The sequence below is a fragment of the Thunnus albacares genome, chromosome 16, assembly GCF_914725855.1.
Source record: "Thunnus albacares chromosome 16, fThuAlb1.1, whole genome shotgun sequence".
NCBI classification, from domain to species: Eukaryota; Metazoa; Chordata; class Actinopteri; order Scombriformes; family Scombridae; genus Thunnus; species Thunnus albacares.
Genome location: NC_058121.1, coordinates 8,906,005 through 8,923,319, shown reverse-complemented (window position 1 = coordinate 8,923,319; position 17,315 = coordinate 8,906,005). Strand labels below are relative to the sequence as shown.

General features: G+C 40.4%; 1 protein-coding gene across 2 annotated transcripts; it reads left to right on the top strand.

The window, feature by feature from the left end:
* The first annotated feature begins 329 nt into the window (after nucleotides 1-329).
* LOC122965545 (cytosolic 5'-nucleotidase 1A-like) lies at nucleotides 330-7,329 on the top strand. Of its 2 annotated transcripts, none has more exons than XM_044329675.1 (6): nucleotides 330-566; nucleotides 690-857; nucleotides 3,240-3,369; nucleotides 3,560-3,682; nucleotides 4,567-4,751; nucleotides 5,837-7,329. In XM_044329675.1, the coding sequence occupies exons 1-6, from the start codon at nucleotides 453-455 to the stop codon at nucleotides 6,200-6,202; spliced, it is 1,086 nt and encodes a 361-aa protein (XP_044185610.1). In that variant the 5' UTR covers nucleotides 330-452; the 3' UTR covers nucleotides 6,203-7,329. The 2 variants fall into 2 exon arrangements, with proteins under 2 accessions (XP_044185610.1, XP_044185611.1); XM_044329676.1 differs by having other exon boundaries at nucleotides 474-576.
* The last annotated feature ends 9,986 nt before the right edge of the window (nucleotides 7,330-17,315 follow it).

Sequence of the window (17,315 nt, the reverse complement as noted above, 5' to 3'; positions counted from 1 at the left end):
GTATGTAAACAGGGGTGTCCAAATACTTCTGGTAACATGCTCTCTCTCTCTCTCTCTCTCTCTCTCTCTCTCTCTCTCTCTCTCTCTCTCTCTCTCTCTCTCTCTCAAATTCAAATTCAAATAAGCTTTATTGGCATCTGACAGATCAGAAACCTATGTTATATATAAACATTGACAGATGATTAATAATTATGCAATAGTATGCAAATATCAACAATAATATTAAATACAGTATAATAAAAGGCATTCTCTCTCTCTCTCTCTCTCTCTCTCTCTTTCACCAAACAACCAGTTGCTTGTGGTGTCCGGGCTTGCTTACGTCACAGCTTGAAGATACGCCCACCAAGCTTTTCCTTAAACTACATACATTTCCGGAAAGTTTTTTTTGCTGCTACTGCTTCACCGTCTTCGTGCTGTGTTAAGGTTGTAAAGACAGATAAAAGTTCACAATAATGAGCGAAATAAAGCCAAACGATTCTGCTGCCACTGCAGACAGCGGGGAGGAAACAGACTGGGCCGCCGCCAAAGCTTTCTTTGACAACCTCAAAACAAACAAACCGAGACCTGTGAGTACCGGTATGTTTATTTAAAAATGTTTTTAACCTAAGACTTGTGTGTTAGCTGCACATATCTCTCTGCATAGCTTTTTGGGGTACATTTCCTTTCTACCTTTCCCGCCCCTCTCACAGCCCAAACCCAGGAATGCTGTCACCATCGCAGTTTCCTCTCGCACCCTCTTCAACATGGTGGCAGAGAGGAAGATCTATGAGGATGAGGGAATGGAGAAATACGTGGCTTATCAGGTGGAGCATGAAAATGAGCCTCTAAAGCCAGGAGCTGCTTATCCCTTCGTTAAGGTAGGCTGGAGACCTGGGTTGCCAAACCGGTGCAAGTCTGTTGCGGGGTGTGTGCAGGGTGTGGTCTCTGAAGTGCATTAATTACACACAAAGCAGGCTGTGTAAACAGGACATACCAGGGAAAAGTGCAATGGAGAAAGAACAGATAGGTGCATTAAATATATCTGATGATGGATTTCTGCTTTCATATCTACAGACTTTCTGTACTGAGACTTTCAAAGCACACTTCAGGACGTCATGTGAAAGCAGGTATTTTGGCTTTTGGCACTGCCAGGGTCCTATAAAATAAAGAAACCTTACTTCCTTTAAAGCAGTGATTCTCAAAATGGGGTCAAGGACCCCCAGGCGTCCTTGAAGGGGTTTCAGGGGGTCCGCAGCAAAAAGGGGGATAATTTATTTTCACTATAATTCCATCCATAAGTAACACAGTGACAATGTATGACTGTTTTGTTCATGGGTTTCATATACTTCCTGTAATAAAACATCTAAAAGCAAACATCTTATCAGATGAGGGACCCTGGGACGAAATCTAACCAAATGGGGGTCTGTGGTCTAATTTGTGTCAGTTTAAGGGTTTTGATGTGAAAAAGTTTGAGAAGGCAAGGCAAGTTTTTAAAGGATCAACTATTTATTCATTGAATAAAAATGTGTTAGGCCTATATCGGGATATGAAATGACCTATATCAGCATATGACATTTTGGTCATATCGCTCAGCCCTAGATGCAATTCATCACACATTTATGTTTATGTGCTCTTCAAATATCAGATGTTAGCGAGGACATGATATCCACCGACAAAATGATTCTTCATACAACAATTACTTCCTCATATAAAGACAGTATATCTTTGAACTTCCCCTACAAATAAATAGCTACAGAGCCTGGACAAAATAAGGGAAACACATAACAATGTTTTGATATCAATGACTTGATGTTAAAGCCTCTCTTTGCCTTTAAAACTCCTTCAGTCCTTCTTGGAATTCTGTCATACAATATGAAATCACACCACTTGTCAACAAGAAAAACTGACATTTCTTTAAACAGTTCTGATTCTGCATTTATACATAAATCGATGTTAACAGCTGTTATCGAGGAGGCCTGGTGTTGATCCGTTGTTTAGCAGAATGTTCATGGGTATTATCATCCTGGAATATGGGAGCATCATAGGCGGAGTGATTGCATTGTTACTGTAAAATAGCTGGCTGTTGTACAACTATTCAGGCTGTAATTGGATCTAATGAGTGTACACAGACCTGCCACCTCAGTTGGCAACAGACATTATGTGCACCCTGCATCTGTCTCCATTTGTAAACATGTCTGAATAAATGTTTGCAATGTTTTTGTTGTATGAGTGACACAGGTGTCGATTCAGGTTCACTTTGATTAATATACGTTACTGTTTTCTATTTTATACATACTAATATGTGATTTTGACATAGGAAGATCATCCTTATGATTATCCTAAAGGGATGAAGATTGAGCATATCATCCTCTTTTTATCATGACACGTTTTGTTTAATCATCATCTATAAATACACTGATGCTCACTTTTTCACCGTCACCTGATGAAAACCATTTTGGGTTCAAACATCATCAGTCAAGCTCCAAGTATGAATTAAGAAAGAATTAACTTTTGGGAATGCGGCAGCTTTGGGTGGGCGCATTTTTTTTTTCTCTCTCTAATTTTGTTTGTTGCATATTTCAAATGATTTGAATGACGTTTAGGTAATTCAATTTGTCAGATTTTTGGAGTTTTTGTGTCACATTATGGTGAAATAGAGACTATTTCAGAAAGAACACAATTCTGGAAGAAACTTTAAGTCATTGCAATGATTTGGCATGAAAGTGATCAACTTAAATGATATTTAACATTTAACATCATGGTCTATACAGTATATTTTGCCAAATATGTTCATTATCAACATGTGATTCTGCAACACCTCTCAGGAATGTACAGTATATTGATTTTCCATAATTGCACAATACTGTACTTTTTTAGGGAACTATGTGTGTTTTCAAGCATTTCCAGATATTTGAGGCTATAATGTGTATTTAATAGGTCATAAAATCTGATAGACATATCTCCCAGTTGTTAATTGGCCAACATATACAGAGATAACAATATATCTGTGATAAGCTAACAAGGCGATTTATCAACCCACACAGTTTATTGACTGTAGTCCGCAGTAAAACACCCTCACAAAGCACATTCATTAATTTCTGTGTAGTTTTAATAAAATCAGGAATCCATTTATTGTGTGAATTAACTTAGAAAAAAAAGATATGGTTAAAAAATTGCAATATAGGTGTTGTAACATCCTGTTAAACGCTATGAGACAATATCCTGCCTTTTTGTGTAAATCAGTCTGTCCTCTCACTCAGGCTCTGATGAACGTCAACTCTCGCCTGAGGGAGCTCTACCCAGACAGTGAGGAGTTGTTTGACATCGTCTTAATGACTAACAACCATGCCCAAGTTGGAGTGCGCCTCATAAACAGCATTAATCACTACGGTATGCTGAGTCCTAAACCGAACACTGTTGATTGTTTAGCGCGGTGGCAACTCGCCTGCTGCAGCATCAGACGTAATCAAGAACAGCACTCAGTCTAATAATTACACACTAGAAATGAAGAGCTGTTACAGTTTAATTAGAAAGAGGTTTATTTCCTCACACATCTCCAACTTTCCTTTTCTTCTTTCAGATTTGACCATAGAGAGATTCTGCATGACGGGAGGGAAAAGTCCTACAGGCTACCTGAAGGCCTATTTGACAAATCTTTACCTGTCCAAGGACTCAGAGAAAGTCACAGAAGCCATAGAAGAAGGTATGTGATGCTGCTGTTTACTTTCAGCAGCAGCAGTCTGATAATGTTTTTGTACTCCACTAATATTTCCACACTTGCATGTTAACTTGTGCGAATGTGAGTGACTCATTCACACTGTTGAGAGAAATCTCGACCCCACACTGTTCAGCAGGAAGCAGTTGATTGAACACAGCTTGTGATTTATGGCTCCCTAAGTTGGATTAATGAACTTAAAAAGTTGTATATCAAGAAAAAAATGCTAAATATTTTGCATTTGCTTCTTCTCAGAGATGTTTTTTCTATAATTGGTATATATATATACCATAAATGGTAATGGGATATTTTGGAGTTTTAGAGTGCTGAGTGTAAACAGACAGACAGAATGATGATGTCATCTTGATCACTGGGGAATTGTTATGGGAATGGGAAAGTCAGTTAATCCAAAAAAAAAAAAAAATCTACACATAAATCAACTCTAAAAATAATCATTAATTGCTGTCATACTCAGATGTTTCATCTCAGAATTGGAGTTCCCCGTGTCCACATTTGTCCTCATACATGTGATACGTTGTCGTTAACGCTGCCTCAAGCACGCCAGGCTGATCTGAAACTGTTGGTGGACAAATGCAAAAATCTTCAGACCAGCCAATACTTCACCAGCAAATTTGTTTGTAACACATTTTGTTAACAGCCTGTCATCACAGGAGATGTGTGACATTCTGTTTTGCCACTCACAAATCTCTAAATTGTAATTGCACACATGTCCTTGCTTGTGAACAACCATATAGATAGACTGTGCACTTATACAGTAGTTTATTATGCTCCCACTGGAGTCAGATTGTCTTCATGTTTAGGGGTTCTCTGATACCGCCAAGTATTTCTTGTTATATATATATATATTTCAGGCATTGCTGCTGCCACAATGTTTATGCCCGAAACGGAGACTGAGCTGAGCGAAACTCAGCTGAGAGTGGCGTTTGATGGAGACGCCGTCCTCTTCTCAGACGAGTCAGAGATCATTGTGAAGAAACACGGCCTGGACACTTTCTTTGAGCATGAGAAGGAGTTTGAGAACAAACCTCTCGCTCAGGTAACCAATGCTTGTTTCTATGTACTTAAAAGCCACAGACATCTCACAGAGAGAGACATAATATGCAGTATATCCAGAATATACAGTATATCTTCATAATTCCCAGTAGATACAAGGATTAAGATTAATGTGTTATCCACTGCTGATGTGACTATGGTTCCTCTCTAACCACAGCTACGTAGAAAACTTCAGCAAAAACGCTGTAAACTTTCTGCATAGTTACATCCATCCATCCATTTTCTTTACGGCTTATCCTCTAGAGGGTTGAGGGTGAGCTGGAGCCAGTCTCAACTGACACTGGGCAAGAGGTGGGGTACACCCTGGACAGGTCGCACGTCAACATAGAATATAGAGACAGACAACCATTCACACTCACATTCACACCTACGAGCAATTTTTGAGTCACCAATTAACTGCATGTTTTTGGTCTGTGGGAAAGAACCCATGCAGGCACAGGGAGAACGTGCAAACTTCACATAGAAGGGTCCAGGCCGGCTGGTGGGTTTGTACCCAGAACCCTCTTGCTGTGAGGCGACAGTGCTGACCACTGCACCACCGTGCTGCCCAATTTTTAATTCAATACTTGAAATGTAATATTGCACCCTGCCATTTACCCCCCTCAAGAAATGCCTCAGTCTGGGTTTCTGTGGACTGTTTTTATGTGACCATAGAGCCCTTTTTTAGCCTTGAAAAGCATGAAGTTCTTTAGTGTTTGGTAAGAAAGAGGTGGTCACACAAAGATACTATTGACTTGCATCCAAATGTTTCTTCCTTCAGTTGAACCCTATTTGATTCGTCAGGGTTTAAGTCTTATCTATCAACAACGCTCTGCTGGCTCTAAAGAAGCTATGTGTTTTTACCAAGATGAGCTCAAGGCACTGTTGTTCGATTCACATTAGGATAGAAATTACAAAGAACTTTATGATGCAGAGATGCTGTCTTGATAATGATACCTTCCTTGACTTTCAAACACATGTGAGCCTTGTGATTTGCCGTCCCACATTGCATCTATCTGTCTGTGATTGTGTTCCTCATTGCCTGTGCTGAAAACCTTTCGAATGAACTTCATCCTTTGATGCTTTCAGGGTCCCTTAAAGTGTTTCCTGGAGGCTTTGGGGAAGCTCCAGAGAAAATTCTATGCGAAGAACGAGCGTATGAACTGTCCCATCCGAACCTTCCTGGTCACAGCCCGCAGTGCTGCCAGCTCAGGAGCCCGTGTCCTGAAGACCCTCCGCAGCTGGGGCCTGGAAATCGACGAGGCCCTCTTCCTGGCTGGAGCTCCTAAAGGACCCCTCCTGCAGAAAATCAAACCACACATCTTCTTCGACGACCAGATGTTCCACATTGAGGGGGCCAAGGAACTGGGAACCATATCTGCACACGTCCCCTATGGGATCGGACAGAAGTACCACAAGGGGAAACTCATCGAGCAGCCTGCAAAAAAGGAGTGATCTTATAACGAAGGGAGGGTTAAAATATTAAATATGCACTACGTTGTCATCTGCATATGGAAAGATTTTGCTCTAAAATGCTGTGTTCTGGCTAAATGATTGATAAAAAAACAAGAATTTTTAGAGTATTGTTAATAAATTGGAGTTTTGTAAAGCATTTTCTACTATTTCCTTTATGATCTGGTATAATTGCGTATTGAGAGAATATATTTCAAAGCAAGAGTTTAGTTTTACACTAGTAGTTGTTCACTCTTTCACTTAAATACTAGTTTGAAGAAAAATACCAGATTCTTTGCCCATCTGTGCCTTTTAGCCTTATCTGTGTGCATGTTTACCTTTCGGAAAGGTTTACTCTCATTTGCATAGTATTCATTTTTATACCATAGACATGTTTATTTTATTCATCAAGGTTTTTAGCTAATGGTCCTTGGTATATTAAGTATCATGAGGGCCAAAAAATGTTTCTGCTGCTTTTTTTAATGCACAAGATTGTTCATAAACTCACAAAACGGCAACAAAAATGTTCTAAACTTTTGGTGTTTCTGCAATAATCTCACTCAATAATGGGGCCCATAAATATTTGGGCTGTAAGTTTAAAAGGGATGTTTATCAGGGTAGGATCTCATGCTTATGCTGTCTGTCTCGGTTACTGTTTTTGCTGTTGATGCGCACAAACTATATAAATGTTACACACTATATTTTTCCTCAAACTTTCACTGTCATGTTCTGTGAGCTGTTTACGCTTTGAGACTGTATCTGCACATCAGGCAACACACTGTAACTACACTTTTCTGTCATGTTATCCTGTTTTTTATATGAGTACACATGTATGTTGTGTGATTGCATTTTTATGTATCTCAGTGTAAGAATATCATTGAAATGTGTGAAAGGCCATCTAGTTACACTTGTTTTTAAATACTCATACTCAATACAATATAATAACTGGTAACATTTCACTGTATTTTGCATTGATTGTATTCATGTTGTAACAGTAACTTGATTTTTGCACCATTCCAATGCTCTGATTTCGTATTTCTGTCAAGCCTTTCACCTTATCATGCCTAGTACCGACTGTACTGAATACAGAGGATGTGTTTTGATGAATAAAGGAATGTGGAGGAACCCCAGTGGCTGGATTTTTTTGTATTTGTACATCTCAGCAGTAGATGGTGCTCTTGATGCTTTAACCACAGCTTGTTTGCACTTCAGCCTCTTGTTTGGGGAAGAGTCACTTCCCTGTGAAAGTAAAATGGTTGCGGTCAAAGGCCAGCAGTGTATCTCTGACTAGATCTGTCCTGTCATTAAATCTTTTGTTCCTCTTTGTCAAGTCTCAGCTGATGGAGAGTGACTCTCATCTTACGTGTACATACCAGGAGAAGCCACAAGGGGGCGCTCCTGCTTAACAGAGTGAGAATAACTTCAGAGGAGGAAAAATCTTAAGTATATAAGAGCAATAAAAAGGGTAAAATATCACCAGAAAACAGCATATAGACTCAAATGTATAGATGGCAATTAAGTATTTAAATCTAAAATCTGAATCTAATCTAAATTTAGATCTAAAAAAAGAAGAAAGACAAAAAGAATAAATAAATAAATACATAAAACTGCAATCTTACACAGTGTACAAATGCTTTGAAGTACTTTCTTCTTTTGATATAACTGTGCTCCCACTCGGCCCACATTTCCAGGTACCAAAATATCACTGCCAAGCACAGCAAGAACAACAAAATGCAAATCACCCTTCTCTCAGTGAACCAACATTAGGCCTAATGGGTTGTTAATGAGATATTGCCTGCTGTTCCAGATATATTAAAAACATCTGAGCTTCACCCTTCTTGGACTAAAACAACATCTCACTAGAGCTACAACTAACAATTATTTTCGTTTTTGATTAATCTGTTCATTATTTTCTCGATTAACTGATGAGTTATTTGGTCTACAAAATGTCAGAAAACGGTGAAACATGTCAATCACTGTTTCCCAAATGCAAACTAAAATGTCTTGTTTTGCCCCGACCAACAATCTACAACCCAGAGATATTCAGTTTATTGTTGTAGAGGACTAAAGAAACCAGAAAATATTCACATTTAAGAAGCTGGAACAAGATCATTTTAGCATTTTTTTCCTTAAAAAATTACTCAAATGATTAATTGATTATCAAAATAACTGGCAATTAATTTTCTGTTGATTTACTAATTGATTAATTGACTAATAGTTGCAGCCCTACATGTCATACAAGGTATATGCAGCAGAAAAATTATAAAAGTATTAAGTATATCTATGTTTTATACTCACAAAGTATAAATTCAGTGTGGACTTTTAGTGATTGTCTTGATTTGTTCATCTTATTGCAGCTGGTGAAACTGTTCAATGATTTGCATAAATTTGTACTTTGTGAAAATACAAGTTAAGTCTCATCTATGGTGTTTGAGTTTAGCAACAGGCATCTGCACCAATTTGGTCACCATGGTAATGTTATGAGTATTGTTCCCTTAAACTTAAAGCTCAACACTCAAAAAGGGGGCCGGATTTACTTTAATTTTATTATAAGATTTCTACAGTTGAGTTATTTGTCTTGTCAGAAGAGCATCTTTGCAGAGAGGCACGGTTTTGGCAGGCAGCAGAGTGTGTGCATCCCTGAGAGCTGGGACCAACCGGCTGTTGCCATGGATACTCGGTGCTGACACCACAAGAACTGTGTAGGCTTGTTGAAGATATAATTAATAACAAAGGATTAGAGGCAAAGGTAGCATGGGGCTCAGTATGAGAAACCTCATCACACAGTTACTATAATTGGCACCATTTCTCTGTGTGTGTTTGTGTGTGTGTTTGTGTGTGTGTGTGCGCGCGTGTGTATGTGTGTGTGCGGGCATGCCACAAGAAAAGTTAGCAAAGAATAACCGTGGAAACAGTCCTCTCACACTCTGCTGCTGCATTTATCTTCTTGACAAGCAATTTGCTCTAAATATGTTTTGGTTGGTGGCCAGAAACTTGTAGGTAGATGCTTTCTGAAAGTAATTTATTTGGACCAACATCACCTTGGTGGGTACCTTTGATGCTTACATACTGGATATTCTGGAAACATTTATCAAACATAATGAGATAATTGATATTTATTTAATAAAGTGTAGCTTCAACATGGACATACAATGGTTCTGTCTAGTGTTTACATGGAATAAATAGGAAGAAGGAAATTGCTTCTATAGACTACTACTGTAGATTATGGGTTCATTTAAACAAGGCAAAGAGTCTACAGCCATGGCAGTGTCACTCAGAGACTGTACTTTAAGCTAAAATGCTAAAAGTAGTGCTAACATGCTCACAATGCTTGCTAATGTTACACAGGAAATGTTTGCCATGTTCAGTAACTTAGTTTAGCATGCTGGCATACCAACATTTATTAGCATGAACCACAAACTACGGCTGAGGCAAATGGAATTGTTATTAGCTGTCTGTAAACCAAAGTACTGGACAAATTCAGATTTTGACCTGATGATGTCATAGAAGAAAGTCAGGATATCACTAAAGTTATAATGGCACCATGAATATTTCTGCCAAACTGAATGGCAATCCTTTCAAGGTTGTTGACATATTTTAGTGTGTCAACAACCTTTTTATTTATTTATTTATTTATTTATTTATTATTTTAGTCCAAAGTAGTGGACCAAATGCTTTAAACCTATGTATGTTTATTGCAAAAGAGCACTTTAATGTCTTATTTTTAATGTATTTTATGTTTTGTTGTCTTATTTTTTAATGTATTTTAATATTTTTTTCTTATTTTTAATGTATATAAATGCTTTTCTAATGTGTGCAAAACCTTGAGTTACAACCACTGTATGAAAAGTGCTATACAAATAAATGAACTTAATAACTAAAAAGAGAGCGGCATCTCCAACACGTATATCCTGGAATAATGGTTATGAATGGTAAATGGACTGTATTTATATAGCACTTTTCTGGTCTACCGACCACTCAAGGCGCTTTACAACACACCGATATTCACCCATCCATTCACACACACTGATGGCAGAGGCTGCCATGCATCAAGAGTGTTATGGAGCTTTTTTATCCTAAGCGCTTTACAAATGTTACTAATGCTCACTCACCCATATACACACACACTCACAGGTTCAGTATCGTGCCCAAGGACACTAGGCTGGAGGAGCCGGGGATCAAACCACCGACCTTCTGATTAGTGGATGACCAGCTCTACCTCCTGAGCCACAGCCACCCCATTTCTAATGCAGGTAATAGAAATCTTACAGTTTACCTTAGCATTTTTTAAATTGTATTTTTATTAAACTTTGTAAGGGAGACCTGGCAGCGTTCAATAGGTGTCACAATGTTACATAAAAACACATTTATTTACAACAATCACATCCAACACAACAAAACAGGATCTGAGAAATATGAGCAAGATAAAACTTGACTATTTAAAACAATTACATTCCTCCTTCATGGAGCATTTATGAGGGTAAGTGTTTCCAGATGAAGTTTATTTTGTACATTTTTCCAAACTGCATTATGTGAAAATGCAGTTTCAGCTAGTTCAGAGCAGACTCTAGGGAAACTGTAGATTATCTATCCAGATGGCTTTAAATATGAAAAGCTACACCTTTCATTACATTTGAAAGCACAGTAATCTAAAAGTAAACACAAATTACCAGAATACACATTACTGATTCAAATTTAAGGTCTTGCACTGCACTTCCCAGAAACCACAGAGAAGCTACTACAACCATCCTCACCCATAATGAAGACTGTCAACACTCCTGACAACAGCTCTGTGAATCTGCTGCACGATGCCACAGTCACCATTTGCTGTGTGACTGAGTTGGTGGAGCACACACAGTGATATGACAGGCTCTGTTGACAGAAAACTGTGGTATGATAATGACATGTATTGAGGTCAGCTGGTCCCCCTCCCCAGCAGTGCATCCTTATAGAAATATCATCATAGGTACATCCAGTACAAGCCCACCAGATTTAAAGCTATACTGTAAATCTACAGATTTCATATGAAGACAGTATATTTACTTTCTTTAAGCCTTTGATTTAGCGCAGAGCTGTCGGTGGATACTTTGTAAAGATTAAACTATAGACTGCCTTTGCCTGTGTTAACATACTTCCTGTTTGAAACAGATGCTCATCACCCTTGTGGTATGCATTATGCGCTTCTGTAATTGCTGTCTGACTGATGTTACTGCAGACCTAACTGTGTGTTCTGCAGGGATCCCAGGAAACCTATCTCTACACCTCCAGAATGAGCTGGCCCTTATTCAATTTAGCCCATTCTCATTTGATTGCACAGTGTGGTTCTCTGAAAGCGACCCCACAGGTCCGGAGGCATTGACAAGTGACTCTGCATGAGATGGATTACTGATGCCACATCGACATGCTGTTTCCTCATCTTGGCTTTTCACAAGTGCACCTGTTAGCCGTTATTGACAGCCTCGGATAAGATACAAGACACAGTTAGTAAGCTTCATACCCGGAGATCCAATATGCAGAAGAATAGATGGGAACAGGTTAAGTGATTCACTGAAAATGCTTCTAACAATCTGGAATCAATCGTTGCTTTGCCTGTTGCTTTTAAAAGACGAGCAGGAGAGGGAGGCAGTGATCTTGCTGATAGCACACTGCTTTAAGTTTTAGGTTGGGGCTCCTGGTGCTCTCACACAAGCTATTAATTCACTGACACATTTTTATCAGTTTATAGGGTAAAAAAACATTAAATGGTGGAGTGGAAATAGCAGATTCCTTTTTCTTCCAGTTTTTTAGATTTATCTGCTCTGTGTGAAAGGGATCGGCCTGCTCTTTGTCACTGTCATCTCTAATATATGTTCCATGCTGGTTTTTGCTGTAATTTGGCAACAAATTAAACTGACTTTTGTCATTTTTAGAGAGCATGAGGCTGTGTGGACAGATGGGAGAGAGCAGCACACTGATCTGATGGGAAGGGCAGACTTAGCAGAGACAAGACACAGTGCCATAGTAACAGCTGAGAAGCACAAGACCATGTCTTCATGGCCAGAGCTGATCAGCTGTGGCATTTAGTCTGCTCTGCAGGCTTAGTAAGGGACACAGAGCGGGGCCCCTGCAGACGCTCATCCCAGCCAGGCAGCGACACAACTAGCCAGCTAGGGAAAGCAGAGTGCAACCACGGAGCAAGCAAGCATCACCAATTATCTCCACCTCTGCGCTTGTAGCAGGAATCCATTTCAGCACCATTACCTCTGGGCAGCCATGGCCTGACAGTCTCTCCCGTCAGGGTGATAGTTCTAAATTGGCTCCCACCTCTTTCCTCCTCCTGAGATTGAAAAGAGATTATTAAAGACATTCATCATAGAAGAGGCTTGAGCCTGTCTGGAAAGTCTGAAAATGGTGAGAAATGGCGGCACAATGGAGAGGCCCTGAAGAAAGAGCATAAAGGAGGACGAGGTGGAGAGAAAATGATAGAGAGATATGTCTGTGCACTAAAGGCTTTGGTGCTCCCTGATACCAGACAGGGTGGTCCCTCGGGTGTCCTGTGAGCTGGTGGGCTGTAGCAGCAGGCAGGGTGTGGGGCCCAAGTCTGGAAGAACGCATGCGCACAGTGGGACACCCAGTCATGGCTGAAACCCTACATATCGGATGCGCACTAATGACACCCCTGGAGACCAAAACAGTCTGGCTCCTGCATGACAAGATGCACCGTATAGTATTTTGTCACTGTCTGATCCAAGCTGATTTTTTGGGGGAAAGATTGTATAGGTAGGACAAGTTGAAGGTCTCGTCTGTGGTCTTGGGATGATAATGACTTCGGATATTAAAAGATTTATGGTTAAAAAGCTTTGCAGCCAGGTTTGAACATTGTTAAACACTGCACACCAGTGAGGAAGACCAGGAGTTGAAATGTGGGATGCAACACCGGGTGGTTTCTCCTGTTGCATATTCTACAGGACAAATGAGCCTATATTTTCAGTCCAGACTTTGTACATTTTTAACCCATGCTTTGGATTAAGGTCTCACCTTAAGGAGACTCAACCTAACCCTGCATGCTATATTGCATTTTATGTCTATGAAACTGCTTCCACTCACTTGCCAATCAAGATCTCTTACACTCCTCCCATGCACAGACCAACTGAGGTGGTATTGATGCAGTTATGTAACCACCTGAATATTGATGAACAGTACAGCTACAGTATGCTCATATGAATATGCGTTTTAGTATGTGAAAGCTGTCTTCATGATACAGATTGCATGCACATTGGTACAGTATAGCTTGCTTTAAATAGAGAGTTTGGAGAAGATGGCATCATGAAATGTGAAACTGTTACTGTACTTAACAGTAGTCATGTCCAATTACATTAAGTTAGAAAACTACAAATTTTGTAGCACCTGAAAAACATAAAGACAGACAGTGTGTGTAAGTGCACAGTATGTGTGTAGAAAATCTCTAAGTTACATAGGGAGTAAGAGAAAAAAGAAAAGAGATATATCACAGTAATACTGTACTAAAACAAATTAAGTGAACTTTGACTTTTTGCCTCTATATTCAATAGTACATACTTTAAAGGAACAGTTCTAAATTTTGGGAAATTACCTTATTCACCTTCTCACCTACAGTTAGTTGAGAACAATGGAAACAGGGAAAAACACCTACTGACAACTCTAAAACAAAAAAAAATTAACAAGTTGTATCTCTTTTGTTTAATCTATACAAAAAAAGACATTAAAAAACAACAACAACGGAGCACCCCGGTAGCCATTACTCAACAAGCCTGTCCATTAGTCTGTGTGTCTGTGTGTCAGCTGCTGTGTGCTCTGTTGGATCAATGCTCTTCTACGGCCACTGACCTGGAAAAAACTGAAAAAGCTTTGCCTGCTCTGCTATCAATAGACGGTATAATTAAGAACAGCACCCTCAGAGTAAGCTGTGCTCAACTAGCAAAGACACTTGCTGGGATTGTGCAAAAATGTCTCTCTCATTAAACTCAGAACCTGAAGGTTTTACAGATTAACAGCAGAGGAGCTGTGATATTCACTGTCTTTGACTTTGCCCTCAGAACGTCTCAGCGTAAGAAGATATTATGGTGTTTGTGGGCAAGCATGAAGTAATGAGCAAAAGCTTTGTTAGACTGACCTACTGTAATAGGACAGTCTTATTCTGTGCATTAAATTTTAAGTCATGGATGTCCTTGCGTGACATAGTAGGGGGTTATCCTGGCATTGAAGGAGACCATCTGTTCAGCCTAAAGTGAAAAGTATTGGATCTCTTCTAGGTCAGGCACATTGCACAATAATGAGACAGGATTGGGGTAGAACTCTTTAAAATCGGAGCTGTCCACTGGACCATGGATTAACAGCCAGTTCTAACAAGAGCGATGCAGACAAGACTCAAACCGATGGATGGGACAAGCAGCACAGCCTGCTTTCTCTCACAGAGAGACGCAGCCAAGCAGGGCCAACCGTCATGGGCCTCCTCTACTGGCCTCTGCCCCATGATCAACGGTGACCAGGTCTGGCTGGAGGAGCTGATAGGCCCCTCATCTAACTGGTCTTCCCCCAGCCTCAGCTTCCCCAGCAGCAGCCCAGGAGGCAGCAGGAGCAGCAGCGAGGGCACCGGAAGCCTAAACAGCTGGAGCTCTGGAGTGACCTGCCTCCTGCACAGCTCTATCAGGAAGCAAAGTCAGGAAGCGTTTCAAACTCGACGGAGAGAAGAGAGAAGGCGGCCAGCCTGTCCAGCCAGAGGGCCTCATGGCAGAGCTCATCCACAGGCGGAGCAGGGAGGAGGCAGCGACCATAACAAACCCCATGCATGGCCAGAGAGGGGTGGAGAGTGTCAGGGGAGGAGCTCTGCACAGACCCGTGCCAGCACTAAAAGTGTGAAACTACAGTGGCTGCTGGAGGAAAAGATTGAAGCCAAAGTGAAGTTTTCACAGTTTCTGGATGAGGTAACATCCAACATATTTGACCCAAACAGCCTGCAGGCATTTGGGAAACCAGTCTCTCCCTCCAGCTTCACCACTACAACCCTTGCTCAGCCTGAAGACCAGATCCAAGTGGTGACCCAGTGGAGCCCCAGGCTGCCCTACTCAATGGCCCAGCAGCAGGGCCCTTTACTGAAGCAGAAGACCCAAGAAGAACAGCCTCCCACTGACCTGACACAAAAAACCTATCTGGAGACGGACATTGACACAGTGAGGAGGGATGACGAGCCAGAGGACCTGGAGATAAAAGCGGATACACCGCCACCACCACTGGAGATAGAAGAGTCAAATGTGATTCCACCTCCTCCACAGTTCTGTCAAGGGTTTGAGATGAAGAGACCCTTTTTGGAGTTTCAGTACGACTTCCCTAAATACCCCCACAGATCTGCCTCTCTGCCCAAGGGCATCAACATGGTGAGTGATGAAAGTCAGCCCAGGCCTCTGAACATATGTTATGATTGGAGCGGAAGTTGTTTCTCTGAGAACTTGAAGTGATGTCTGAATAAATCAAGTTATTTGGATGATTTGAGTGAGCAGGGGTGCAGAAAAATGGGCTATATATAATCTATAAAGTTCTTTGACTATTGCAAAGGGCTTTTATCAACCCATAAAATGTCAATAACATAAAGGAAATAATCCAAGCAGCAGTAACCCATAAAATTAATACAAGAAAAATAAAAAAAATAAAAATGAAACAAAAATAAATTAAGATTTATTGTTTAGAAAAACATTTTTTTTAAATGGCGTGGTCTGTAAACTGCTGTCTGATTGAACAATTTTTTGGCCACTTGGGGGCAGTGTGAACACAACATTGACATGTCATCACATACATCCAGCTGACATGTAGCACCTTTAATGTAGCATTAATCTGGAATCATGTTTCTATCCACCTGATGAATGTAAATCCTTTTAGCTCTGGTTTCTTCTCCACCGACTCCTGAGGGAAGTATCGGCTCTTTAGTGACTAAATGCTGCACATATGTTCACCAGCTTGTCGCTAACTGTGTCTGTTTGCCATTTGGTGCTTGGCAGGAATTGTCTCTCTAACAAGTGTGCTGGTGGTCATTTGGATTATTTCTCCGTTAATAAGATTTGAAGACTTATAGTAGCTTTGATGGGAGTTGATTGAAAGCTGTGATTGACAGTTCGCTCACCTGCTGCTCTCCCGGACTCCATGTGAGGTGAACCAAATCAGTAAAGTTGTGGGCCGTAAAACCAAAACAATGAGCTGAAAGACACTAAAACGCTCAGTAGATGGGATCTGAGGGGAACTGCGGAGTGACCTCTCTCACATTACATGAGCTGAAAGGTTTGGAGTAAACTTTAAAAATCAAAATATATATACAGTATATAGATTTTAGCTTATAATCACACTGCTGTTTCAAAACAATTCCAATTCTTTGTTCTGCATGAAAAAAAAAATTAGATCTGTGACTTGTGCCACTGATCCACACAGACATGCTACCACTCAGCTGATCCACAAGTTCAGATAGATGATGATGCGTCTCTGAGTCTACACAGGAGCGGTGCTTCACGCTGACCGCTGAACGGGCTTTTATGGGTGTGCTCATTAGCATTCTACCCATCACCAGCTCCTCCACACAAACAATCTGAACTGAACAATGCAGTCATTTACTGACTCAGCCCACTCACCAAGCATTTATTGTGTGACATCCATCATTTACTCAGTTTGAGACATAACCTAGCTAAAATGGCTGTGGATGCAGAGAACCTTTTTTTAACAGCTGTTTTCTTCAAGAATAGCAACTGGTAGTTTCCCCAGTCTTATAACAGCAGTGTGCATGTCACAGGGAGATAGGCCTGAAGGCTCCATTAACAATTACAGCATCAAAAGTGAATGTTTTTTGCAGTCTCAGCATTCAGCAGACAGTCACCTCAGTGGGAGAAGGAAATCCACCTGGATATGGCTATCTTATTTTAAATTGGACATTATTTCAGGTACTAAAAAGGATAAAAATGTATGATTTAACTCAAATATCTTCAAATGTAATTTAATTTCTGTGCTTCTTTGCATCCTCTGGACAATGTAAAGCATCTCTGAACAAGTGATGTTCACAAAGATTTGCAGTCTGTCAGTGTCCCCCCCCCACCCCGACTCCAAAACGTACTTGACGGAT

Excerpts from the sequence above, each read along its gene's own strand:
- LOC122965545 (XM_044329675.1), top strand. The coding sequence starts at position 453 with ATGAGCGAAATAAAGCCAAACGATTCTGCTGCCACTGCAGACAGCGGG. Across the intron at positions 3,683-4,566 it reads CACAGAAGCCATAGAAGAAG|GCATTGCTGCTGCCACAATG; the intron begins GTATGTGATGCT and ends TATATATTTCAG. Across the intron at positions 4,752-5,836 it reads AGAACAAACCTCTCGCTCAG|GGTCCCTTAAAGTGTTTCCT; the intron begins GTAACCAATGCT and ends TGATGCTTTCAG.